General features: G+C 37.6%; 1 protein-coding gene across 2 annotated transcripts; it reads right to left on the reverse strand.

The window, feature by feature from the left end:
- Window positions 1-3,427: 3,427 nt before the first annotated feature.
- ldb3b (LIM domain binding 3b) lies at window positions 3,428-21,413 on the reverse strand. Of its 2 annotated transcripts, none has more exons than XM_053640340.1 (10): window positions 21,380-21,413; window positions 20,941-21,159; window positions 14,587-14,738; window positions 11,934-12,009; window positions 9,855-9,877; window positions 7,777-7,977; window positions 6,804-6,833; window positions 4,023-4,189; window positions 3,851-3,887; window positions 3,428-3,749 (listed from the first exon to the last, which is right to left on the reverse strand). In XM_053640340.1, the coding sequence occupies exons 2-10, from the start codon at window positions 21,034-21,036 to the stop codon at window positions 3,653-3,655; spliced, it is 879 nt and encodes a 292-aa protein (XP_053496315.1). In that variant the 5' UTR covers window positions 21,037-21,159; window positions 21,380-21,413; the 3' UTR covers window positions 3,428-3,652. The 2 variants fall into 2 exon arrangements, with proteins under 2 accessions (XP_053496315.1, XP_053496316.1); XM_053640341.1 differs by having other exon boundaries at window positions 7,777-7,959; window positions 21,380-21,408.
- Window positions 21,414-22,732: the final 1,319 nt, after the last annotated feature.

Genomic DNA, 22,732 nt, shown 5'->3' on the forward strand with positions numbered 1-22,732 from the left:
TACCGCTCGACTCGACTCTGCTCGCTTTTTGGGGGTTTTCCACTGTGGATAGTACCTGGTACCTGGTACTTTTTAGGTAACACCTCTGTCAAAGTTCTGAGCGAGCCGAGATGATACTAAATGTGAGCCGCGCGCTGAGGGAGTAGGGAGTACTCCTTAACAAGTGGTTCTGTATTGTGCCTGAATAAATGTGTGTCATTTAATACATACTTTGCATATGGTAATATTCTATTCATTAAAAATTATGTATCATTTATATCATTACAGATAAAATTACAACGAAGGTTTCTGTCTTAGATTTTTATTTTTTGATTCGCTTGTAAATACCTGATTTCCAAACACTCCTGTCGCGGCTGAATCTAACTTAGTTATATCGAGCATTACGTAGGTTCTAGAACGCCATTATTTTACATCCTTAATAGGGTCCATGTTCAGTGATCAGGAAAGGCATTTGGAATACAGGCTGATTGTGTATTTGAACAGGACTTCGATAATACAACATTATTCCTGCGTGAAGGCGAGTGGAAGATGGCACCCACGCTGAGGCGGCCAGAACAGAGTCCATGACGTCAAAATTAATCATTTTGCTCCGTCCACTGCCACTTCTGTTCATCTCTCTTTTTTGGTCCCTGTATTCCTTTTTAAAAAATTTTTAAGGTTGTTGAACACTTGAATGGCAGAATGGCTAAATCATCAGGTGGTCATTGCCCCTGCTATCTTCTCATATACGCTTTTTTCTGATGCTACTTTCCAATTTGTCTTGAATTTCTCTGATCGACCAGATGACAAGGAGAGCTTTGGTCTTTTCTATCGACCACTGTTGAACCGACATGTTTAATTTTGGTTTCTAATGTTTACCACAACTCCAAAAAAAGCTTTTAAAAATGGCACCTTTCAAACTGCGGTCTGTAGTGAAAGCTCCGCCTACTGATGTCACAGGTTCCCTTGTTCGATACCAGCAAGGTTTCAGGGCTGGTTCAGCTCCAGGAATTGGGCACCAGGGTTTTTTTGTGTGGAAAAGCGCAGCACGGTTCGAGATTGGGCTCCAGCCCTGTGTGGAAAAGGGCTAGTAGTGATCCACAAGGTGAGGAAGCATGGCTTTATCCCAAACTAGTGCTTTAAACGCCATCTCGTGGACATCTTGATTAGTGGTATTTAATTTTGAATGAAAAATTCAAACTTATACCGTAAATTAAGCATGCTTATGTCAAGTTATGATTATATGCTTATAATTTGTGTATAGCAGTTGAACAATAGTTAAATATAATAGATTTGACAACTGCTGACAATCATTAGTAACTACCTAGTCGTCGTTGCCCCCCCCCCAAAAAAAATTATCTTTACATTCACACTGTTAACTCAGTAGAGCTCTATGTAAGCCTGTAACTATTTTTATTCTTTTGACAGAAAATGTATTTTGAGAACACAGCCTAGAAAAATTCCTGTATACACTTTCCCTCATTTTCTGCCACCTTCAGGACTATGTATTTCTACAGCACAATCTGCAAATGTTTACATCCTTTGTTTCAAAGGTGATGGCATTACATGCAAGTTCAAAACGAAATGGATTGGGGGAGGGATGTCAAATTGATCACAGTAATATTATTACTGTTATAATATTATATCAAAACTGACTCATTCTGTACAGTGAGGTCTAGTTGCATTACTGGCATCCTGGGCATGTTCAGTAATGATACTGCCTCTCTTACTTCATTTATATTTGCCTTTAATCCTTTCCCCCGTCTCTTAGAAGTAGACAACAAAAGCTAAATACATATAATTTAAGCTTACAGTTTACTTTTCTATTATAGCTATTGCATTACAACTTTCCATTCAACTCAACCCTCATGAAATATTGCGTTATTCTACGATATCTTTGTGGACTTTAAAAGGTAAACCATTTATTTGTTTGTTTTTAATAGGATCTGCAGGTGTAGCAGTCACACATTATGGCCCATAGGATTCGTCCAAATTGATCACATGACGTAGAAGTCACTAACAATGGCTACAATTACACCGCTTGTCTTATATAGATATGAGTCTTAAAGCCCGGAAATTAGTTAGCATTTTTGCAATTCCAGTTCCATCGTCCCGAAGTCACTTGAACAGGTTTTTGATTAAATGCCTGAAATAAGGTCTGTGGTTAACACAAGCTCAGGATATTTTCACGTTTTATTCTACGACATAAAATACATCAGTAATACCCAACTCGTGATTTTGTTACACTTTTAAGTGTCTTGAAAAAGGCGGTTGCTAACAAGTGGCTAAATGGGCCTACAGACATTTTCTGGGAAATTAAACGTCATCACGCCGAATAGGAAAACTTGTTGTGTTTATACTCGCACTCTTGTAAACTATCCCAACTCAAACTTTCCAACTTGTAGATTTATCAATTTATAGTAGGGATAGGGAAATGAAGCCTCATAAAACACTGAGGCTTTCCTCTTGACTGTACCGTGCAAAGATTCAAAGCTTCGAGAGTGTCGAAAACAGCGCCATCTGGTGGTTAGTAAAATTACAGCAGCCAAAAGCCTGTGGAAGAAGCTCCGTCTATATGAAGCAGCCACTACACACACACTTCATAGATAGTTTCAATGTTATGTGCACAAATAAAAGCCCAACACGCGTGTGTGCGTGCGTGCGTGCGTGCGTGTGTGTGTGTGTGTGTGTGTGTGTGTGTGTGTGTTGAATTTCTGCCTGCTAAATTTATTTACCCATTAAACTGTGGCAATAAATTCCAGTATGAACTAATATAATTCAGAATGATGTAATAGAAGAATAATGTACACATATAACCACTAACCCACCGTGCCCCCTGTGTTATGTCACAATAATTTATGTTAGATTTGGAGGTTTGGAGATTTGAAGTTTGATCTCTGTGCCCATAAGTGTGGACACGATACACAAGAGAGTTCAAGTTGGAATTAAGTTCTACATTCTAGCTATTGCAGACTTTATAAATATACATGTATATTAGAAACATTTATATTTCTTATTTCTATTGAAAAATTCCCATACAGTATGTAACACCTAGAATGAAGGAATACTGTATTTCTTAAACCCTATATGTCTTCTAGCTCTTAGAGTTCTTTTCTTGATTTCTATGGGGTCTTAATTGATGCATAAAACTGACGTTTTGAGGTGAAAATAATTTTTTTTTAATCCGTTAGTGATCATTTGTGACATTATTCTCCAGTGACACAGAGGCACATTGCCAAAACTGAAATGAAGCAGTTAAAACTTGTTCTGTTGGTTTGGATAAAAGAATAAGGTTTTTATTCACATTAATAACAGTACATTCAATTAATGTTTGCAGGACGTATGGTGGTGCAATGCATAGTATACATGGATTTAAGTTTCTCTAAGATTTTGTCTTTGTACATCAATAAAGAATTTTAATTTAGAATAAACACACAGAAGAAAAAGAAAAAGAAAAGTAATATATTATCTTATTGGCAGGAAAACACTTGAAACATACATGACATATGACCACATAGCAGCAAGGGGAGCAATTTATCCTAAATATAAATCTATTGCATTAACTCATAAAGCCATCACTACAATACTCTTCACTTTTACCCTCTTTTTTTCTCTTCCACCTTTCCTTCACCTTCTTGTTGTTGCTGTCCTGTTCCTTTGCTTTAGGAAGTTTTTACTCTTGGATGTTCAGGATCTGTGCAGACAGGCCATGGTGCCAGTTTTTCAGTTTGGCAAATCGTGGGCCTTTGACTTCTGATTCAAACTTCTCCCTGTAAAGAGTGGAGTGGAGTATAAAAGAAGAATATTATTGTCTTGTCCTCATGTAATTAAGCTGAGACATAATACAGATAGCAAAAACAATATTAGACACCTTGATTTCCTAAGAGCGTCCTCATCTGGATCTTGCACTGTAAGCAAAGAAAGACAAATGAGTCTCTAAGCCTGGAATGATTCAGCATATAAATGTTCCCAAAGTAACCTTGAAATTGCGCTCATACTGTATAATGATGACATGACTGTGAAGGAAAACAGACAGAACTCACTGTATTCGGTCCCTGTGATGTGCGCGAGGATACGGAAAGATTTGGACTGCAGGTTGGCAGCACGGTGAGCCCAGTCAGAAAGCTCGTTCTCTTTATCCTCTGACTTTATGACAGCCTGGTATACTGGAGAGGCGCTGTCCACCAGAGGATCTTTGACAAGGAGTGAACTGTTTCCGGAAGACAAAGAGAACAGACAGTGAAAACAGAGATGAAATCAGATGTACAAAGGCAAATGAGTTATTACAATTTTAATGGAGATTTGAGAATTGAGAGTTATGACTAAGGCCTGGTTTATACTTTGGTGTTGATACATATTCCAGCTGCGTAACCTGAAAATGTTGTGATGAGACCGTTCTTATGTGGGTTTAATCCCGGGATTCAGAGTAATATTGTGTACAATAAAAATTTTTAACAATAAAGTTTGAAAGGAAATTCTCTTATATCATGTACTCTCATATTTTGAACTGTATTAAGACACCTTGGATATGGGGAATACTGGGTTGTAGTTTCTGTTTGTGTGTCTCTGTGCTATTAAATACCTATGATGAATGTATATATTTAATTACCTCTTTGAATAAGCTGATCAACTGCCACCCTTTATTATAGCTGCCACATGTATTTTCTGTCTCTTGAAAAGACTTATTTTCATAGTGTGCTGTGTGTTTTTGTTTTGTCTATCTGGCTGGCCCCTGCACCAGTAGAAACCGTCCACGCACTGCCGTTATCAATGTGTATAAATACTTCTGCCCTGCATGAATAAAGTGGGATGTCTGTGTGAGCATGCATGAAGTCAGTGTGTGTTCATTTTAGACCCCCCAGGCCTGAATGCTCCACGGTAAACCACACTTTCTAGCTCATAGAAGCACAGAACTAAGAGTAAAATTAATAGAAGTAATTGTAGAACAGGCTGAAAGGGCTGACGGAGGTCTGGAAGACATAATCTGAGATTTGGAGATTCCTGAGATGCATGGAAAAGTGTAAACAATATATTTTTTCCCCTATTGTATGTTGTCTTCTATAGCCATGTGCTCCCTAACTGCTTTTTGAAAGTGTATCATAATTATCATAGTTAACTTACCAGAACTTGCCTTTCTATCAGAGCACAAAATTCTCACGTTAGGCCTTATTTATCAAGCCGGATATGATAAGATTTAGTCGTAAATCGCTCATAGGAAACTTTACACAAGAAATTTGGTATTCATGAAATTCCTGCAATTTTGGAAAAACTTTCATATCCTACTCATGCTTCTGAGGGTGTGTAAAGTTACACCTAAGAAGACTAATTAATCTAAAGCTCAATCGACTTCAAATGATATAATTTGCATGGATTACTGCACTTTTATATACGGATTACACTGTCGAGCAGACATGCTTATCCAGAGCAATTTACAGACATCGCTATCAAAACACATCCTCATGCTAGTTCACTTCCACAGGGACTAAGAATACCATCGATAAAGTTTTGTGAAACCCAGTCGTTTTATATTATTGTCTTTTATTAAAGAACATGAAAAATAAATATGGTGAACTAAAATAAAAATATAAATTAAGACAAATAAAACTACTATTCAATTATGACAAAAGAAATGTTGCCCTATAAAGAAGGATGGATCGGGGGAAAGGATTTTTAAAGTCCTGCATAAAGTTTTTTTTTTATGTTGTTGAAAAATGGATTAATAAATCAGTTCCATTTGCCATGGCATCCACTTTTAATGCAGTTTTAAAACAATTTTTAAATGGCACTTAGGTACAGTGTAGATCTTTTTTTTCTCCTCTATTTTCACGTCACACCATTTTCTTTTCATCTCACTTAATTCACACCTAATTCACGTTTATTTCTAATTTGTTTATAGATTTTGACATTTTCATGTGCTGTTACACTGCCTTTCTACCGTTTCTTTCACCATTTAGTTGTCATTTCGTGCACCTAGGCCTCTGTGTGCTCAACCTTTTATGCTAAATGCAAATGAGCTGTGTCAGGAATGTGCTGTGCGGGCAATCAACATACGCACATGAGTACAAAGAAAACCAGACTTTGTGAAACTTTTATAAATCTCGCAAAAAAAAAAAAAATCTTTCTGTCTGGCTGACACAAACATTTACATATCACTTTACTAACAGATAGATAGAATGAGGCCCATTGTGGTCTAGAGCAGTGGTTTTCAAAGTGGGGGCTGCCAGGGGGCGCCCGGGGGGCCTCAACAATTTGGTGTGAAAATATAAATAAATGTATGTTTTCTATTTCTCACTGTCAGACAACCACACACACACACACACACACACACACACACACACACACACACACACACACACACAATCAATTCCTAATGTAATGTAATGTAAAGATGTAAGATGTAATTATTAATAAAAAAAAAAAGAGGGATATATTCATAAGTCTGTATTTTTTATGTATTTTAAAGACATCTTGGAAAAGGGGGGCCTCGGTCAAATTTTAATGCCATTTGGGGGGCCTTGCCCTGGAAAAGTTTGGGAACCCCTGGTCTAGAGCACCTATCATGACACATTAGATGTTACATTACATCAGGGCTCAGATGTACGGTACTCAGAACATTCCTTAGTATTTATAGTCCAAACGGGAGAGTGAACCCACTAAACCTATACCGCAGACATTTTTTGCTTAGTTCATTATTCATGAGTGTATAATTAAATGATCAAGGATATAATATATAACATGGGTTTTGCAACCAAACATTGTCAATGATGAAAGCACATTAGGGATGAGAACACACTGAGTGTATGAGGTGAACTGTGACTACTCACCCCAGTGGAGATCCAGCTGCATCTTCACCACTGATTATCACGAGATGAGCCAGAATGGACAGGAGGGATATGGGGCCATGGACAAGAATGTTGGGGCAATAATGAGGTATAACGTGAGGTTGAGTGATTGACAGGTTGAGTGGTTGATTGTTGATGAGTGAAAAAGAAAGGGAGGAAGACGAAAGATGAGGTTGACAGACATGACACAGGACAGCCTGTCGCCTATTCCCCTTTACTCTCTTGTAAATACATAGGCCTACTCTTGTAACATTACAGCTGAAAACAACCAATAACTCCCCCTAGTGCCCATATGAAGGAAAACATTTGCATCTCAGGTTGGGTTTGCTAGGCTTAAAATTATAAAAGTATAATAGCGCCAAATGTCCTCAAGGCAAAATGGCATGATGAATTACATAAATAATGTGTTGAAATACAACCTGACGAATAATGAAGATGGTATTTTAACAACTAAATATTTTGGAACTGTATTTTAGGAAGGTGAATATGTGTGCACTGAATTTTGAATGCTGGAATTTTGTTTTCAATCAAAATATACAAACCCACTGAATTGCAGAGGAAACTACTTCAAGCACTGTTATTGCCGTGTTGTTGTTTTTCCAATTTGTGTCAAATTGCTGGGCAGAAAAATTCAAGTACTTTTATTGCGATATATTTTTATTCAATTTATGTAATTCAACATGCCATTTTGCCTTGAGCACATTTGGCATTATTATTCTTCCATATTAATAGATAAAATAATCAGGCTTGTCCATGAAACTTAATCAAATTCCCAAAACTACTAAATTATTTTTCATTATTTTAGTTACATTTTCTGGCCCTAATTCACAAATGGTTGGTGGACTAATATCCCATGTATAATAACCTGACAAAACACAACACTGAGAAGCACTTTTGGGTGCAGTTTTTACACATCTGAGTACTAGGGATTGAAAGTGCTACTGAGGGAACTTGCCTCAGATCGCTGCCTCTTGCATGAGCCTGGCCAGCAATGGCATCCATGATGGCATCCTGTGAGTACATGCTGATGGGAGTGTTGTATTGAGCATGGATGATGGTGGCTTTGCCTCCTGGGCCCTTTACCTCAATAGGCTTGTGAGTGGATAGAGCAGAGTCCTTCAGTGCAGTAGGGTTGAAGCTGGGAACATATTCTTGGCTGTCAGAGAACATGTGAGTAATGGTTAGTGCAGACAACATTATTACAGGGCAGTTATCGCCAGTCCTGGTGCTCATAGTAGGGTGCAGTTCGGTGATTTGCAGGCTTTAATACAACTACAAAACGTGCTTATTAACTGGTGAGTTCAATCAGGTGTCTTAGAGCAGGAAAATCACCAACAAGTGCTCAACCATGGCTCTCTAAGACTGGAATTGATGACTCCTTTTGTAAGGATGAAGTGACCAAGTGCTACTTACCTATTAAAATATATATATATATATATATATATATATATATATATATATAGAGAGAGAGAGAGAGAGAGAGAGAGAGAGAGAGAGAGAGAGAGAGAGAGAGAGTTCTGAAACTAGTTATGAAACCAACTCTTTACCTAACATGATCTTTACAGGCAGTCTGCCATGGCAAGGTTAAAAAGTAAATTGAAAAACCTTTGAATATATTTATAGTTTCTTATTATTGGGGTGTCAGAGTAAGTTATAGCCAGAAAAAAACAACAACAGTTGGGCCAAAACATGGAGTCAAGTTATTATTTGAATCAGACTACTGAGTATAATCAACTACTGAGATTTGTTCTTAGCAAACCAACATACAATTCTTGTAATTGATATAAATTAGAACGGAAAGGTATACAGAAATTATGGTGAATTTCTGATTACTTGTACTGTGGTTCAACATTAATTATGAGTCAAATGAACTCACCGTACATTTTATTAGGAACACCTGTACACCTAAACATTCATGCAATAATCTAATTGATACATAAAATCATGCAGGTACGGGCCAGCAGCTTTGGGTAATATTCACGTCAACCATCAGAATGGGGAAAAATGTGATCTCAGTAATTTTGACTGTGACATGATTGTTGGTGCCAGACAGGCTGGTTTGAGTATTTCTATAACTCCTGAGCTCCTGGGATTTTCATGCACAGCGGCCTCTAGAGTTTACTCAGAATGGTGCAATTAAGAAAAAACATCCAGTGAGGGGGTTGTTCTGCAGACGGAAATGCCTTGTTGATGAGATAGGCCAATGGAGAATGGCCAGACTGGTTCCAGCTGACAGAAAGGCTACAGTAATTCAGATAACCACTCTGTAAAATTGTGGTGCCAACAGCATGAATCCAAGCAGGGACCCAACCTACCTCGTATCAACAGTCCAGGCTGGTGGAGGTGGTATAATGCCTGTTAATACGAATCAAGCATCGCTTGAATGTTACAGTCTATCAGAGTAATGCGTATACATTCATGGCAACAGTTTACCCATCTTCTAACAGCTACTTCATGATAATGCACCATGTCACAAAGCAAAAGTCATCTCTAACTGGTTTCATGAACATGCCAATCAGTTCAGTGTTCTTCAGTGGCCTTCCCAGTCATTAGATCTGAATCCATTAGAACGTATTTGGGATGTGGTAGAATGGGAGATTAGCAGCATGAAAGTGCAGCTGAAACATCTGCAGGAATTGTGTGATGCAATCAATCATATCAACATGGACCAGAATCTCAAACAAATGTTTCCAACATCTTGTGGAATCCATGCGATGAAGAATTGTGGCTGTTTGAGAGCAATGGGAGGCCAGTATTAGTATAGTGTTCCTAAAAAAGTGTCCATTCTTTCAGTGTTTGATACTAAAGATGGGGAAACTTACATGCAAGATTCTTCCTCAAATAGTCAAGCCTGTATTAAAAGTCTAGTAGTTTCTCTCCAGTGTTTAGATTTCTCATAAAAGATTGATCTTGTTATTTGTGATTAAAATAAGTAACAAGCAACCTACAACCAAATTGTTCAAGAAACATGCTTGTAAACACACAAACACATTCTCACAGACACATTTTTCTGCACTCAAGAATTTTACTGACTTGGCAGCTGTGTTGGCAATGACCTGGAGTAACATATAAAAATTAGACATAGACAGGGAGAAACAGAAGAATCAGTGTTACCTTTGCTGTAACAATAATGCCACATAATAGAATATAATTTCTTCTAGATAAAAACAAGTTCACCAAGGACCAAACAAATGTTATTCCGGTCTTTTTCTGTTTCTAGAAAAAGAGCAACAGTAATCTGACCACACATGACAACCCATATGTATTCAAATAGCCTTTCCCCAGGTCACATGATGAAAATATTGCTTATTATTGGTGTACGTGTCTCATACGAGAGACATTCCAGTTTGCTAATGGGTACAGAATGATTGACTGCAACAGAAGTTCCTGTTCCTGCAACTTAGCCAAAGAACAGGAACACTGAGATGTAAGCCTTCTGGTAAAAACAAGCCAGGTTTACATATAAATAATCATATATTCAAATCACGTAGAATATTGTGACCACAAAAAGAATTACACACTCTGTGTAAAAAAAAAGAGAAAAGGATATGAACAGTGATTTCATATTGATTTATCAGTATTAACTGCATGAGTATCAGAGCTTTAAATAGTCCTGATTATGTCAAACATTAAGCATGAACCAATGAACAAAAATAAACCTGAGATTAAAAAAGTGCAATGTGAAACGGGTATGTAAGATAAACTGTAAGATTTCCAGTCGTGTGCCCTGCAAATAAAACAGATATATGACAGGATAAGTGCAGTTATTTGGGATATGGTGTTACACGAGCTGTGGTATTCTGGGTTCATTAAAAAAGCTTGTCGGTAGGTCACACCTCTATTAAGTCATGATGAGAACATCCCTCATGGCACAGCGCTCAACTCTGTGCCAGGCTTGGGACACAACACATGAATGTGCCCTCATGTTCTAGTACTGTCCAGAATTAGAAAAAAACCTTTGCACCAATAACAAAGGGGAGAGACATTGTATCTGAAAATAGATGGACATCTGTCTGCTTCTATGTTTGTGAGACCTTTATCAGCTGCAGTTTCACCAAACACATCTCTGCACTTATAGCACATCATTACAAAAGCAAACACTTTGAGAGACAGAGTTTGTAAATGGAGAAAAGGATCCACTAGGACTTGTTCAGAATCCAGTCACGAGGAAAATTAAGAGGACCAGGTGGGCAAAATGTGCCTGTGAGATCACATGTAATGTTCCAAAGCAAGTAAGAGAATGTTCTGAGTATTGCTTTTCAGTAACGTCACACAACCACCTCCCCAGTGCTCTGCTATTTGAATGTTATCAAATTTAATAAGGTTAATCAAGACCATGGCGTTACATTAAAGGCACTATGTGTGGCCATCCAGAGAGTCATTGCAAAATACACGCCAACAGGACAGTTACATCTCTGGTTGAGAGTTATTTTTACCCCATACGCAGGAGAAAAAAGTATGCAGAGACAGGTGTTTAACTCGTTGCAACATATTTTTCTTCTTTGGAGCTGATACCTGAATGTTTGTTATGAGCAGAGTTTTCCAGAGGGATTTTTAAATTTTTTTAAAAATCAAGCAAATGTCTAACGTTAACATTTTCTTTCACGATTAAGAAATTATTAAGCAATATGAACTAAGAGTACAATAGGCAAAAGATTTGATTAAGCTAGCTGAATGAGAGAATAGCTGATGAAGCGACAGGACAGAAAACTCTGAAAGATCAGCCAGTTAGAAAGAAGTATTCCTCAATGGTTCTTTGTGTAGTTGAGGGAAATATGGTAGGATTCTTCTAGAGGAACAAACCAAAGAAAAACTTTATTTTTTAAAGTGTATATGGGCTTGTTTCAGACCTTATTGTATTAACAGTAAGGCACTTTAGAGGGAGCCTGCACTCAAATGAAAAACCCGATTAGATTTAAAGCATATTGCAGATTCTCATTTCAACCACAAGATTTTCCAAGCTAGAGAGCTCACATGGCTTATTAAGTAGATAACATTACTTATTAAGTAGCATAGATCTGAAGCCATTGCTGTATTCCCTTTGAAAAGGCAGCAAAAGATGCCACCTAAAACTCACTGTTGAGAGAAGGAGAGTGGTAGGAATAATATTACCTTCTGGTGAGGAATAACTGGCATGGGCGAGTCCATTCTTGGCGTAGCTGTGGGCACAGGGGCTGGACGTCTTGATCTGATGGGTCCAAAACAGTTAAATCAGTCATTAATGAAACCCTGTCTTTTAAGTAAGGAATAAAACACAAATGCTGTTATTAGGATGGTGTGATTATTTTCTAATAAATGTACATTCTGAAGTGCTACCCAACGCCCCCCCCCCCCCCCCCTTTATACCACAGCAATTTGCAGAAGCTTTTTTATTCTAACAATTCTTTATTTAATAAAGAACGACACACTATACATTTTATCCGTTTATAGTTACATTTTAATGATGTGGAATATCCATGAAACAAATTAGTTCCTGTTATGACTTGTGTTATGATGTATAAATAGTTTCCCCTTGTTAATAAGACAAGTTAATAAGACAAGAAAAACAGCTTAAGCTACCAAGAAACTGCAAAGCCTTTTCTGCCTATAGCAGAAAACATAGTTACAGCCTTATCTCTGACTATTACAAAGCACGCATACTGGAGACTTCTTCCAAAATTGCTAAATACACACCTCCTCACAGAAAATTTCACCACATCACATATGTTTTTAAAAACATCCAGTATAAAAGTCCCTGTGTAAGTTTCTACTATAGAAAATATAACATATTTGATTGAGTGCATTGATATAAATCTTGCAACTGGAACTACTGTCAGAGCTACTGTTATAGAAAATAAACACCTTCAGAATCAAGCATTCAAGAGCGCAGTGGTATTAAGAAACTGACCAATTTGTTTTCGCTGCAAAAATATCTGTAATTGAATAGTAAAAATTGATTTATCTGTTGGATATATTTAAGGTAATGGTTGCTCGTAGTCATTGACTGTGTCTGCACAGGCATATAATAGTCTGAATGAGAAAGGTACAAGCCTCCACCATGTAACCCAGAACACACAAAGAAACACAGACATAAGCTTTATGTAAGCTTGGACAGGACTAAGGATTTACACATAGTCTGTGACAAAAACAAGCAATTTCATGGATAAGGTTCACAGCTCACCATGTACTTGATTTTTTAACAGGGAATGAAGTCTGCCGAGGCAGTGATTGCCTTTCTTTCTTTCTTTCTTCTTCTTCTTTTTTTTTTTTTTTTACAGATTTCCTTTCAGGTGGTGGTCATAAGTGTGGTCCAGAGTGGGCTATTGTGATTGTCGCTATTGTGAATGAACTGGGTAGGTCAGGAGTGTCGTGGTAAAAGTGTTTTATTAACACATTTAACATTAACAATAGCATTGTGACTATTTTGACCTGTCTCCATAATAAGAACATAATAATCAGACCAGAGGAGCGGTTTATTCTTGCCTCTCATGGCTCTTGCTGATCTGTCATTTGCTGCTATTTAACTTCAACTAAGGACAGATCATGATCTTTTGAAAGTAGAAGGTCAGATTAATAAACCGATAGATGGATGGATGGATGGATGGATGGATGGATTTTTGTTTCATGCAGTATTGGATGTTAATGTGTATTTGGTAATATTGTACTCTAAAATATTTTCTGTTTGTTGTAATACATCATCAAGGATTAAATAATGAAAAAGAAATAAACTAACAGCTCTAGTATATCCCTCTCTTCCTATGGTCCTTTGGTCAGAGAAAATAAAGAAACATAAGAAATAGGCAGACTGGATTTGTGAGGAATGGACAAGGCTTTTTAAAAATGAATCTTGCTATAAAACTCTCAACCTGAAATGCCTTAGGACGACATTGTCCCTGTTTGGCTTGCCAAAATGCAATAAACCTGAGCTTGCTTCATTAAAATGTCTTTTATGGTCTTCATGGTCTAATGTGAACACACTAGATTTATGAAAATGCTTACAGTCATGTCCTGGCTCTTTCAGTATGGGCTCGTGTTCTTAAGGTCAGTCGTAACGTTCAGACCACGTGCTCAACCAAATGACAAGAAATATGTTTATGGAAATGTAAAAAGTTGGAGAACTCTGAGAAAATGGGCTGGATTATTAGTAGTGAAAACGAGAGAGAGAGCGAGAGAGACAGAGAGAGAGAGAGAGAGAGAGAGAGAGTGAGAGAGATAGGGGGAGAGAGAGGGGAATTGATAGAAGATTAATGCACGACTAATGAAAACTACTCAGTGAAATGCTACAGATGCTTTGACATCCCTCTCTGTTTCTGTCAAAGGGAATGCATACATTGATGAGATTTTCATCACTAAGGAAGACTCTGCAAAAATAGTTAGACGCTCTTATAGTGATTAGCATCTGTATTTAAACAAGCATTCGCTTTTACTTCATCTCATGCTGTTACATTGTCATGCTTAATCTTCATTAGTGGAAACTGACTGTGTGTCTCTACCTTGATTAAAAAACTGAAAAAGCTGCATTTAGGAATTATATCAAGTTGACAGGGCGCATGTGTGCCTTGTTTTTGTGCCAGGTCATCTGTGTCTGTGTTCATTCCCTAGATGGGAGGTGTTTAATTGCAGAATGCTTGCATCCACTCAGCAGAACAAAGTAATCAAAATGAAGGTGGATATGATGGATTACTGGTGTCCCTGTTGAACAGCTACAGTAAAAAATAGGGTCACCAAGTGTGTGTGTGTGTGTGTGTGTGTGTGTGTGTGTGTGTGTGTGTGTTTTAATATTTACTTTTGCATGCTGAGGCTCAGTTTGATAGTGGCTAATTTGATCTTGTTCTGGGCCTCCAGGTGGGTCATGCCTTCAGTGCTGACCCCATCAATGGCTGTGATGATGTCACCTTGGGCCAGGTTTCCATTGGCTGCCTTGCTGCCCGGTGTGATCTGTGGACAAACACAAATTTAAAAAGGAATTTGACACTATTTCCAATGGGGTATCTGAGAACAAGGGAGCATTTCTTAGTTTCATGTCCATTTCAAATCCATCAGTACACAAAATATCATTTCGAGCTGCTGTGCAATTTCTGCCATTGCCATTACAATTTTGTAACTTTTTATTATGATAAAAGGTTTGGCATTTCTTACACCCTTGCTGTAATCGTTTTCAAATGTTCAGTATCAAACAGAGAGCGAAACACCATCCTGCTGTGAGGTGGTAGCTTGGCTAACAGGCACCTCATTAAAATGTTAAAAATAAACAGTGCAGTCCCACCTGCTGCCGCTACTCAACACACACCCAGAGGTAACCCGGTTGCAAGCGACCACCAAAAACATTGATTTAAAATTTGCTGATTAAGAAACATTCACACTTTTTACACTTTATCTGATCATACGCATTTTAATTTTAAAACAAAAATTACAGTTCATAGTAGTGCACTACAAGCCTGAGGCCTCAGGTTGAGCCTTATTTATCAAGTGGCATACAAATGGATTGATTCATAAAGAGTTTTCAGGGGCATTTACACAAGAAATCTGATGTGATTCATGAAAGTTGGGAAAAACGTTCGCTTCCTATGGAAGCTCTTGATTGTGTACATTTACATATAAGCAGACTTACTAATGTGAAATTGAATTAGCATCATTTACTGCAGTTTTATATACAGACTACACTATCAAGTTTAAATTGCTTATTTTTATATATATTACACGACATTTTTAATGAAAATATTTCATATTAAAGAAAAAAAAAGCAATCAAATACAAAATCCATACATTAAGACAAATAAGACTAGTTAATCAGTTGGGACAAAAGAAAAACCACCCTATAAAAGAAGGCAGAGTTATTTTGTAGCCCTGTTAGCTGATACTTTGCAGTGGCTGAACTGCATTGCTGGAAGATTTGGCACACAAGATTCAAGTGACAATCAGCTTTGCTGAGAGCTTCAACACTCTTCAAAGAGAATGCTAAGTGCTTGACTTCCATAAAATGGTGTATATCTCCAATATGCAGGATCATTTATCAATAGGATAAGAGATACACTGAAACCGTAATTAGTGCTTAAAGGGCATAGGTGCAGACTGATCCTTCATTAAAACTTCTATCATGCAGGCCATTTGAAGGGTCCATGACACATGGCATAAAAAGTACATCTATGTTCTTTGGACAAATAACGTAGCAATGCTGAATGATGTCCAAAATCCCTCCATAGTGCTTGCAGCAGGATACATAAAGATTCCTCTCAGAATAAAATCTAAAGCTGTACAGCTCATGGCTTATTAGTATAAATCTTCTTTTGAGATGCAGCATATTGGATTGGGCACTCTGTGTAGAACATGATCACATATACGCCTAGGTCATGCCTTCTCATGCCTTTTATAATGAAACGCAGCGCCTTGCATTGGGATACATTTTGCATTATGAGCTATTTTAATTGTTCACCGTAGACATACACTGATCAGCCATAACTTTAAAACCACCTGCCTAGTATTGCATAGGTCTCCCTTGTGCTGTCAAAACATCTCTGACCCATTAAAGCATGGACTCCACAAGACCTCTGAAGATGCTTTATACCCTGTAAGTTGTGAGGTTGGGCCTCCATGGATCGAACTTGTTTTTCCAGCACATTCCACAGGTGCTTTGATTGAGATCTGGAGAATTTGGAGGCCAAGTCAACACCTCGAACTGAACAATTTTTGCAGCGTGTCAGAGCGCATTATCCTGTTGAATGAGGCAGCTGCCATATGGGAATACCATTGCCATGAAGTGGTGTACTTGGTCTACAACAATATTTAGGTAGGTGGTACGTGTCAAAATAACATCCACATGAATGCTAGCTCCAAAGGCTTCCCAGCAGAAAATTCCCAGCAGAAAAACCTTCTTGCCTCATCCCCATGTAAGCAACGGACATGCACCCAGCCATCCACATGATGCAAAAGAAAACGTGATTCATCAGACCAGGCCACCTTCTTCCATTGTGCCAAGCTCCAGTTCTAATGCTCACGTGCCCATTTTTCCTGCTTCCAACACATCAACTTTGAGAACTGACTGTTCACTTGCTGCCTAATATATCCCGACCCCTTGACAGGTGCCAATGTAGCGAGATAATCAATGTTAATCACATCACCTATCAGTGCTTCTAATGTTATGGCTGATCGGTGTATATATTACTAAAGTAATTCATAAGTGTTTAGAGTGTTAAATGGAATATGTAATCAGCTGCACTTTTTGTTCAATGCATATATATACACACACGAAGGTGCCAACATAGTTTGTGTTTCTGTGTGCATGTGTTGAAATTGCACTTTTAGGCTTGTATGTCAGTACATAGCACATTTGTTATATCTGCTATGATTTATTATGCCCTCCATATATTCTCCTAAGAACACAGTCCAAATAAATATTAACACTTTGCATACCTTCAATTTTATTGTGCTAGATGTTTTCTTTAAGAAGATATTTCATACCAACACTTTACAAACGGCTGCTGAAACAGTTTCTTAAAACATCCAGTAGTTCCTATCATTGCTGTGAAAGTTAAAGTTTCGTTTCTTGAAGTAATTTCTCGTCTCATTTTGCCTGAAAAAATTTATGTACACATCACCAGCCAAGAGAAAATGTGCCAGTCTGAATTCAGTCTTGCTGTAGCTATTTTGGAGAGGATCACCAGTCTATTGTCCTGTACAAACTATTGTCTATGTGCCATTCATATTTATGCTAAATTCTTTGTTGGTCTCTATCACTGCTTAAGTCAAGTCATTTTTATAAATGCAGTGGTGGCTTGGCAGGGGACAGTGGTGGCTTGGCGGTTAAGGCTCTGGATTACTGATTGGAAGATCAGGGGTTCAAGCCCCAGCACTGCCAGGCTCTGGGTTACTGATCAGCAGGTCAGCCCTTCAGCAAGGCCCTTAACCCTCTCTGCAGTCCAGGGGCACTGTATCATAGCTGACCCTGTGCTCTGACCCCAGCTTCCTGACATGCTGGAGTATGTGACAAAAAGAATTTCACCATGCTGTAATGTATATGTGACCAACAAAGACTCCCCAGTTATCATTATAATTTTTATAAATAAAATCAAAAAGTGACAAATGACAACTATGTCAAAATACACACACTTCGCTAAGAACCTTTATTTAGTTGGACAATTTGTAATAGTTTTGAGATGGAGCCATTTGGCACTTTTTAATTAAAAGTGGATAATAGTACAACAACCAAAAAAACAGTAGTAATACATTTGAACAAAAGTAAAATAGTAAAACAGAAAGCAGATGCTTCTGACATTTAGAAAGGTCACTTCTCTACAGCAAATTTATTTGTTAGCAAATTGTACATACGTTATTTTTCTGTTCTGAAAATATCTGAAAAGACCTGAAAGGGTCTTTTTCATACAATTGTATTACATCGTCATAACCACTTTTCATGTGCCTGCATACAGAAATGACTTACAAGTAGGACAGTCTGCTGCAGAGACTTCTTGTCTGGAGTCCACTTGGAATCAGTGTTCAGGACAAAATAAATGAATAAATCTGGAATTATGCAAAAAGTCTACTCTCAGGTTTCTACAACCCCAATTCCCAAAAAGTTGGGACACTGTGTAAAATGTAAATAAAAACAGAATGCAGTGATTTGCAAATCTCATAAACCCATATGTTACTCACAATAGAACATAGAAAACATATCAAATGTTTAAACTGAGGAAATAGACCATTTTAAGGAAAAAATAATGCTGAAAGCTATTTACAGGTTTTTGAGCAACATATGCTTCCATCCAGATTCCATCCCATCTTTACTTCTGAAAGACTCTACCTCTCTAAGATACTCTTTTTATACCCAATCATGTTACTGACCTGTTGCTAATTAACCTCCAGCTGTTTCTTTTTAGTAAGACTTACTCTTCCAGCCTTTTGTTGCCCCGTCCCAACTTTTTTGAGACGTGTTACGACTATCCAATTCAAAATGCTCTTATTTTTGCTTTAAAATGGTCCATTTCCTCAGTTTAAACATTTGATATGTTTTCTATGTTCTATTGTGAATAACATATGGGTTTATGAGATTTGGAAATCATTGCATTCTGTTTTTATTTACATTTTACCCAGCCTCCCAACTTTTTTGGAATTGGGGTTGTACAATAACAGGTAATATGCTTTGTTTGCCCCGAACCCTAACTGACTAAGCTAAAAAGTGATAGCTAGTATAATATAATATATGGCAAGTGCATTACATTAAATATATATATGAGTATATAAAAATGAAGAAATATATGATCATGTATCACATCATGTTTGCACCCACAGCAAAAAGTTTAAAAGTTATTGGCCAACGTTTTGACTGAGCTGTGGTGTTCAGTCCTTGTAAAAGATTTTATTCAAGTCTGGTTAGCACATTTATTTTCTCTTGATATGTTTAACCGTGTAATAACTGAATGTGGTGCAAGCCTTGGCCCATGTGTAGTGCAGCAGGTGGAATTCAGAGCGAGTACAGTAGCATGTGCTATAGTTATAGTATCAGTGTACACCACTATTAAACATACATTCCAAATGAAAACTTTTTGTTTTGGAACATTCACTAGGATGAACCTACTTGTCTGCCAACCAACTACAAATAATAATAATAAAAAAGGCTGGAAACGTCTGCTTGTTCTTTTTACTAACTCCTCAATCCAGCAGGCTAATGACTTTGCCTGGATTTACAGATCGAACATCTTATTATGCCCCTTATTATGTAAATAGAATTCAATATGTTTCCACTGGCACTGTGCTCAGAAGCCCCAAACTGCACAATAATATGTGCACTCTATATATTATAGATATTTAATGTTAAATAAAAAAAAGCTAGTATATGAAAAGTCATCTGTATGTATACTTGTTACAGTGTACATATTTGCAAGTATTAGAATATTATTAATGCTAATACTCATTAGAATTTTAGAGTATATTTCAAAACTTCTCTCTTCAAGTATACTTGTAGTAAACTAAGATAAATTTGTAGTATACTTGAACGAACTTTTCTTTTTGGTAAGGGATACTGTAATTCGCCTGTCATGTCCACACAGCCTATAAATCCAGGAGGAGGGGAAACATACCTCACAGCCCCTGCTGCATTGGATGACGTAACGTGATATTGTTTAGCGTGTACACTGTTCAGAATGTCTTTCATGACGTGTGTCCTTTTCACACTGGCACGCAGAGTAATTACGCAAGCTTACATCTAGCTCCCATTACTTCATATATTACTTCATTTCTTCCTCATGTTGGCCCTATCAAGCACATAACACTGCATGCTAAAAAAGTCTTCTGTATTAGTGTCGGTATCTGATTTCCCGGAAAATGGCAGCTATGTTAGCAGTTACCAGCCCTGAGCTAAAACAAGGTCCGTCATGTGTGATTAACGAGGTCTGAAACGTCTTTCTGTGAAACATAGCATTAATTAACAGAAAACTCTCCAGAGCATCAGAGAGAAAATATACTTCTACCTAACTAACCTAAATATGGAGAAGGAGTCATTCCATATTCAGGTGTTTTAGAGACAATAGTTTTGTTTGTGCTGCTAAAATCAGTTGCACAGGATCACAAAGCTTCTTGTGACGATTAAGCCGATTTTCTGTAAGCAAATAACAGCTGGCAGTTGAAAAAAGCATGTGTAATCTGGCCAGACAAGCTGATAAAACACAGGGCCCTAAAGGATCATACAAGCACAAACCAAATACAGTGTCTAAGCTTCAGTTTTCTCCTCAGCTAGCCAAAGCTACACTTGCACAAATCCATTTTGTCAACCTCACCTGACATAGACTATTCATAGAGCTTTAACTCTATGGTGCTTCTCACTGCTTTTAGACCCAACACTGGAAAAATAATGTCAAGTTGGACTATGTGAGTAAGGATGAACAGCTGCGGTGCATAGTTATGTAATCCTGTCCTATGTAAAGTATATGTTGCACATGTCTGGTTGCATATTAAAATCAGTGCAACATATGAACGATAGAATGTAGGATTTTGACATCACGAAAGATGAAAATTAGGTTTGGTTATTCTTTTTAAATGGTTGTTAATTTGAATGGATGTCTAACATAAACGTGGCTTAATAAACTGTCAGATAATTAAATTATCAAGAATTTTTTTTTGCATTTTATATATGAAATGTCTTTCTTACCCTTGAGATTGTAAGGGGCATGTTGAAGTCTTTGCCTCCCTGCAGTCTGAAGCCCCATGGTGCAGGTCCACACAGAGTTACTGTGTAATTGCTCATTTTGTGGGAGAGTTTAGATGGAAAGCCTCGCCTTGGGACAAGTAATTCCTATGTCTTCCCTTGTTAGTTCTCCACCCTGCAGTCAGGACAAACACCCGGGGACGGGCAGGCAATGAGGAGCCTCTACAACACAATAACAACAATGCAGGAATGAGTAGGGCAACACATAGCTAGTCAAGAAACATCTGTACAGACAGGACACAACCCAGAACCCAGAACTCAGAACCCAGAACCCATCTCTTCTTAAAGTAGAGCAAACTCTGATTTTAACGGCACTTTTGACTATATGATCAAAATAAGTGAGAAAAAAACTGTTGTAAAGCAGAAAGAGCAGAGATCTTGCCTGTACGGATGGCCTGGACAGACAGCCTAAGAATAGCCATCCACTGCAAAAAGCGATAGCACTCAAGTCCTCAGGGTCCATATTTGGTGTGTAAGGGGACACCCTGAGATACCAAACCCCTATGATTCACAGGGCGAATATAGCCTCTTCTTAGGCCAACACCTTTTTTTTTTTGCTCTGCCTCTGTGGCCATCCAGTGAGCAAAGTGCACCCCAGAGTGGTGGGAAGAAACTTGTTAACAACAAAAGGGCATTTGTTGATGTAAGTGGGATGGGAAGTGGCTGGCAAGCACACGCCTGCCTGTAAATGGTTTTCTAGTTAATCTAGATATTTTATGGCATTCTAGTTATACTTGTCTGCTTGACATTCAGCTTTGACATTGTTAAATTGATCCCATCTCAAGGTTCCACATTATGTTGTGGCTCTCAATATTATACAGTGCTGCCTCCTGACAGCTGATCCACGGAAAACCAGGTAATTAAATGATGCCGGTACAAGCAGAAGGCCTCATCAGATGCTTTCATATATTGTTTGATTATGTAATTGAGTTATTATTATTTAAAAAAAAAAACAAAACAAAAAAAAAAACACACACACAAACTGAATTTCCTGATCATGAAACCTTATCAAAAATAAGTTGATTCAACAAAGCACACCATATTCAGTAGTAATTTAGAGAAATATCCCATGAATTTCATAACGTTTTCATAAAGTTTCTAAAATAAATTTGTTTGGATTGTGATTAATTGCAAAAACATATTCAGTTTTTGACTGTTATTATTGCTTTAATAGATTTATCATCAAGTTTGTGGACTAGTGTGGTATACAGGTGCATCTCAAAAAATTTGAATATCATGGAAAAGTTTGTATTTTTCCATAATTTAATTCAAAAAGTGAAACTTTCATATATTCTAGATTCATTACACATGAAGTGAAATATTTCAATCATTTTTTTTGTTTTAATTTTGATGACTACAGCTTACAGCTCATCTCCAGTATCTCAAAATATTAAAATAAAGAATTCATAATACAGAAATGTTGCAGTGTTGCATTCCTAGTGTCAAGCCACTCCTGAACCAGAGACAACATCAGAAGCATCTTAACTGGGCTAAGGAGAAAAAGAACTGGACCATTGCTCAGTGGCCCAAAGTCCTGTTTTCAGATGAAAGTAAATTTTGCATTTCATTTGGAAATCAAGGTCCCAGAGTCTGGAGGAAGAGTGGAGAGGCACAGAATCCAAGGTGCTTGAAGTCCAGTGTGAAGTTTCCACAGTCAGTGATGATTTGGGGTGCCATGTCATCTGCTGGTGCTGGTCCACTGTGTTTTCTCGAGTTGAGAGTCAATGCTGCGTCT

Source organism: Ictalurus furcatus, chromosome 13 (assembly GCF_023375685.1).
Source record: "Ictalurus furcatus strain D&B chromosome 13, Billie_1.0, whole genome shotgun sequence".
NCBI classification, from domain to species: Eukaryota; Metazoa; Chordata; class Actinopteri; order Siluriformes; family Ictaluridae; genus Ictalurus; species Ictalurus furcatus.

Excerpts from the sequence above, each read along its gene's own strand:
- ldb3b (XM_053640340.1), bottom strand. The coding sequence starts at position 21,036 with ATGAGCAATTACACAGTAACTCTGTGTGGACCTGCACCATGGGGCTTC. Across the intron at positions 7,978-9,854 it reads ATTGCCAACACAGCTGCCAA|CCAAGAATATGTTCCCAGCT; the intron begins GTCAGTAAAATT and ends GTTCTCTGACAG. Across the intron at positions 3,888-4,022 it reads CATCACAGGGACCGAATACA|TGCAAGATCCAGATGAGGAC; the intron begins GTGAGTTCTGTC and ends CTTTGCTTACAG.